This window comes from Cryptomeria japonica, chromosome 10 (genome assembly GCF_030272615.1).
Source record: "Cryptomeria japonica chromosome 10, Sugi_1.0, whole genome shotgun sequence".
Lineage (NCBI taxonomy): Eukaryota > Viridiplantae > Streptophyta > Pinopsida > Cupressales > Cupressaceae > Cryptomeria > Cryptomeria japonica.
Window position 1 is genome coordinate 102384877 of NC_081414.1, and position 4010 is coordinate 102388886.

The 4010-nt window shown below is 36.7% G+C and overlaps 1 protein-coding gene across 1 annotated transcript; it reads right to left on the bottom strand.

Moving 5' to 3' along the window:
* Positions 1-2138: 2138 nt before the first annotated feature.
* LOC131072565 (uncharacterized) lies at positions 2139-3721 on the bottom strand. The gene is made up of 2 exons (XM_058008748.2): positions 3229-3721; positions 2139-3126 (listed from the first exon to the last, which is right to left on the bottom strand). Exons 1-2 carry the CDS (start codon positions 3614-3616, stop codon positions 2756-2758), a joined length of 759 nt encoding a protein of 252 aa, XP_057864731.2. The 5' UTR covers positions 3617-3721; the 3' UTR covers positions 2139-2755.
* Positions 3722-4010: the final 289 nt, after the last annotated feature.

Consider the following 4010-nt stretch of genomic DNA (forward strand, 5'->3'; position numbering starts at 1 on the left):
TTTATAGTAGATGCTTATGATATTTTTGATTTTTCATATTGCTTATCTATGGGGATTTTTGTGTTTGCAAGCATATCTTGGCTGCTCCAACATTAAGCGTATATATACAAAGTGTGTCATGGATGTGTGCTTGTGTGATTACCCACTATACTTGCATGCATAGAGGATGCAATAACCCATTGTGCTTGTGCATATGGAGGATGCATTAGAGTAATTTGATGTTTCAAAAGTATTCATGGAGACTTTATTAGCGGATTGTAATACTTCATTCATTGAATAATGTATTTAGTGTGGATGCTTTTGGAAACCAAATTTTTCAGTTATGAAATTTTCCCAAGGTTATCTTGTGCAATCCTATAATGTCTTTGATATTTACAATATAGTTACTATGTAAAGTCGAAAGCATACTTTTCTCTCAAAGGGTTATGTAGGAAATGATTTGGTCGACTTGATAATTTCCTAACAATGACAAATAGTGTTAGAATGATAACTTCTTATCATAACTTCTAATCTAGTAAAAATCAAGGGTTAATTTGTTATTCAAATTATTTAGAATGATTTAGATTACACAAATTCATTTCTCCAATAATTCTTTTATCCTAGCTTCAATTTTAACTCTCTTATCCATGCTTCAATTAAAACTCATAGGATCAAAGCCCTACAATATTTTTGAAAGGAATTTGTACCATAAGGGTTTTGTCAAACTACTTAGATTTTTACCTACATATTAGAGTCCTATTCATACTACACTTAATCATGAGTTTTATTTCTTCACCTACTTTGGAAAAAGATCTAAGGTTGTTGATTTAGATTTACCTTCTATTTAAAAAAATCAAGAGCTCACACCTAACATCATGTTGCATAAGGTTGGGCTTCAACCCCAAGTGCTTGGTGGAATTAGTGACATTGGAGTTATGCTGCAACATGGAAGAGTTACACTCCTAGGTTGCTCTATTTAGATTTACCTTCTATTTAAAAAAATCAAGAGCTCACACCTAACATCATGTTGCATAAGGTTGGGCTTCAACCCCAAGTGCTTGGTGGAATTAGTGACATTGGAGTTATGCTGCAACATGGAAAAATTATACTCCTAGGCTACTCTATTGAACTTTGAGTGCATTCTCTTTAGATTTTCCCAAGCCAAATCTACATTGTGGTCTTTTTACTTGCCCCTATTCGTATCTTCTTAGGCTTCAATTTTTTTGGAAATCTTGGCCTGAGCGTAGGATTGATCTTTTTTTACTCTATAAAGGTCTACATCTTTGCTAGTGGCTCATTCATATTAGGAATTCACAATTCAACATTGTGGTCTTTTTACTTGCCCCTATTAATATCTTCTTATGTTTCAAAGGTTTTGGAAATCTTGGCCAAAATGTAGGATTAATTTTTTTGTACTCATAATATAACGGTCTACATCTTTACTAGTGGCTCATCCATCTTATGACTCATTCATATTAGGAATTCACAATTCAACATTGTGATCTTTTTACTTGCCCCTATTAGTATCTTCTTATGATTCAAAGGTTTTGGAAATCTTGACCAGAATGTAGGATTAATTTTTTTGTACTCATAATATAATGGTCTACATCTTTACTAGTGGCTCATCCATCTTAGGAATGCACGACCTAAATGTTATTCTTGTTATAAAATTTAGTAGTTTAAACATTCTTTTAGACTTGCCCCCTATTCCTAAACTACTTTAAAAGGTAACCTTTTAGGGCAATCAATTTGAGGTGACATGCATAGCAATGTTACACTCAAAATTTAGAAAGGATGCTAGAGATATAATTACGTTGCTCACATTTCCCTTCATACACTAGCATTAATGTTTGTATATTATATACTAGAAAAAATAGTTTTTTAAGGGTATTCCATCAATGTTATATACTATAAAAGTTAGGTTTTCACAATGTTGAAATTCGTTGATCAAGTTTTGTATATGGCATTTATTTTTTTAAAAGGTCTTTAACATTGTTTTTCTAATTATAAATTATAATGTACATTTATTCTATATATATATCTATCTATCTATCTATCTATCTTTTAGAACAACATGATGTTAAAAATAAATTGTGTGTAAACATAACATAATTTATTAAAACAAGAAGCACACATTTCATCAAAACAAGAAGCACACATTTCATCAAATTTATCTTTTTAATTTCTCTATTTTTAGTGCTTCCCCTGTTTCACAAAACAGCGCACATTTTTCGAAGGAGGGGAACCAGTACCGAGCATAAGATGTGGAGAAGAACCAGTACTCTTAAATTTGCCTGCACTGAATCTGGAAAAAAGAAAAATGAAAATGACAGAATTAACTGACAAAATGGCCAAAGCCAGTGAAGGGAATTTATCTCGACAAGATGGCCAAAGCCAGTGAAGGTCATTTATCTTGAAAAGATGGTTAAAGCCAGCGAGAGGAAAGGAAATCATCTTGAGACAGACAGAAGAGCGCTGACACCATGCTGAAGACAAGGGCTCTTCTCAAAATTTCTTCTTAAGCTACATTGCACAGCTATATTACAAGGCCTGTCATGTGAAATAAACTCTTACACAGTACAAACAGAGATGTTTAATATCTAAGCCCGCAGAAACCTGGTGCGCAAACAAAATGGCCCTGATCGAGTTCCCCTGTTTAAGAGAGAATCTATAACAGAAATATATATACAACATCTCATATATACAAAGAGGATGCTTTACCTCCTATGGCTGGCTATGCTATATCAACTTCAAATTTTTAGACCACAGCTGCCTGTTACAATTCATCAACATCCATGGCTTCTCCGGTGAAATTCCCTGCCCAATAATTACCATGACAGTCGTTGTCGTTCTCAAATCTCTTGCTTATTCCAGCCTTTCCTGGGGCATTTCTGGACATAGACCATGATCTACTTACACACTCTGCTGAGGACTGATATAATAATACCTTCCCAGCGTCCTGTCCACAGTACGAGGCGTTACCAAAATCAGACATTGATCTTTTCACTGCAGATCGCTGGACCGTCGATCTGCGCACAGAAACACTCTGCCTTGCAGAAGCAAACTCCGCCTTCCTATTTCCAACACCACTCATGGCAGCCAATGACGAGATCCAGGGTTTCCTTCCCTCTTCTCCATCTAAAAATTCTGCAACACCAAACAAAATCAAACAAAGAGAAAACCCCAATTCCCTCACCCTGACTCTAAACCTGACCAAAAACTTCCAAACCATTGTCCAAATTTTGTTACCTTGCAGTGCATCTCCAGATCGATCCTGCTGCGGGGAAAATTGAGCTTGAGCTGCCTTATTTTTGGCGTCCTTCTTCCAAAACCCTAACAGCGATCTGAGACCCGAGAACTTGAAAATCTTGCTCGCTTTCTTCTCAGTCGGCCCTGCTTCCCACCAATTCTGGCTACACAGGTCGCCATCTCGAATCTCGTCCGCTTTATAATAAATGCCGCCATTTTTCCTCTTTCGACTACTGATGCAGCCACAGGAGGACATAAGATCAGGGAAGCTCTGTGGATCATTGCCTGGTTTTGGCATTGTCAAATTGAGCAGGCGCTCTCTCAAACAAGCCGAACATACTCCAACGATTTCTTCCCATGGATGAAAAGTGCAGTAAAATCTGGACATTTTTCTGGATTAAAAACAGAACAAAACTCTGAATCCTTGAACCTTCCTTCTGCCACGCACAGAAGAAGCCTGAGCAAATGAAATCGGGTACAATCCATAATAAAACCTGGGCTGTTGGGAGAATTAAATTGTGAACGGCACATCGGCTTCTACTGACACGTGTCGGTGGAGGAGTTTGTGCTCAATGTCGCACGCTAACACACGAGTTACGAGTTACCGGGAGACGAGGTGGCGATAGATTTGTGTGAATTTGTCCCTTGCTTTACATGACAAATTCCTGAAAACAAGCTGCATTTTTTGGTGAGCTAACGTGGTGCGAATATGCTGCATTTTATTTCGAGCTTAAACTAGGGAACGATGAGTTTTATTGCATTATGTTAGTCTTGAGACATTT

Bases quoted from the DNA above. Each gene is read 5' to 3' on its own strand.
- LOC131072565 (XM_058008748.2), bottom strand. From the start codon at position 3,616: ATGTCCAGATTTTACTGCACTTTTCATCCATGGGAAGAAATCGTTGGA. The intron at 3,127-3,228 runs GTAACAAAATTT...TTGGTGTTGCAG, and splicing joins ATCTGGAGATGCACTGCAAG to AATTTTTAGATGGAGAAGAG.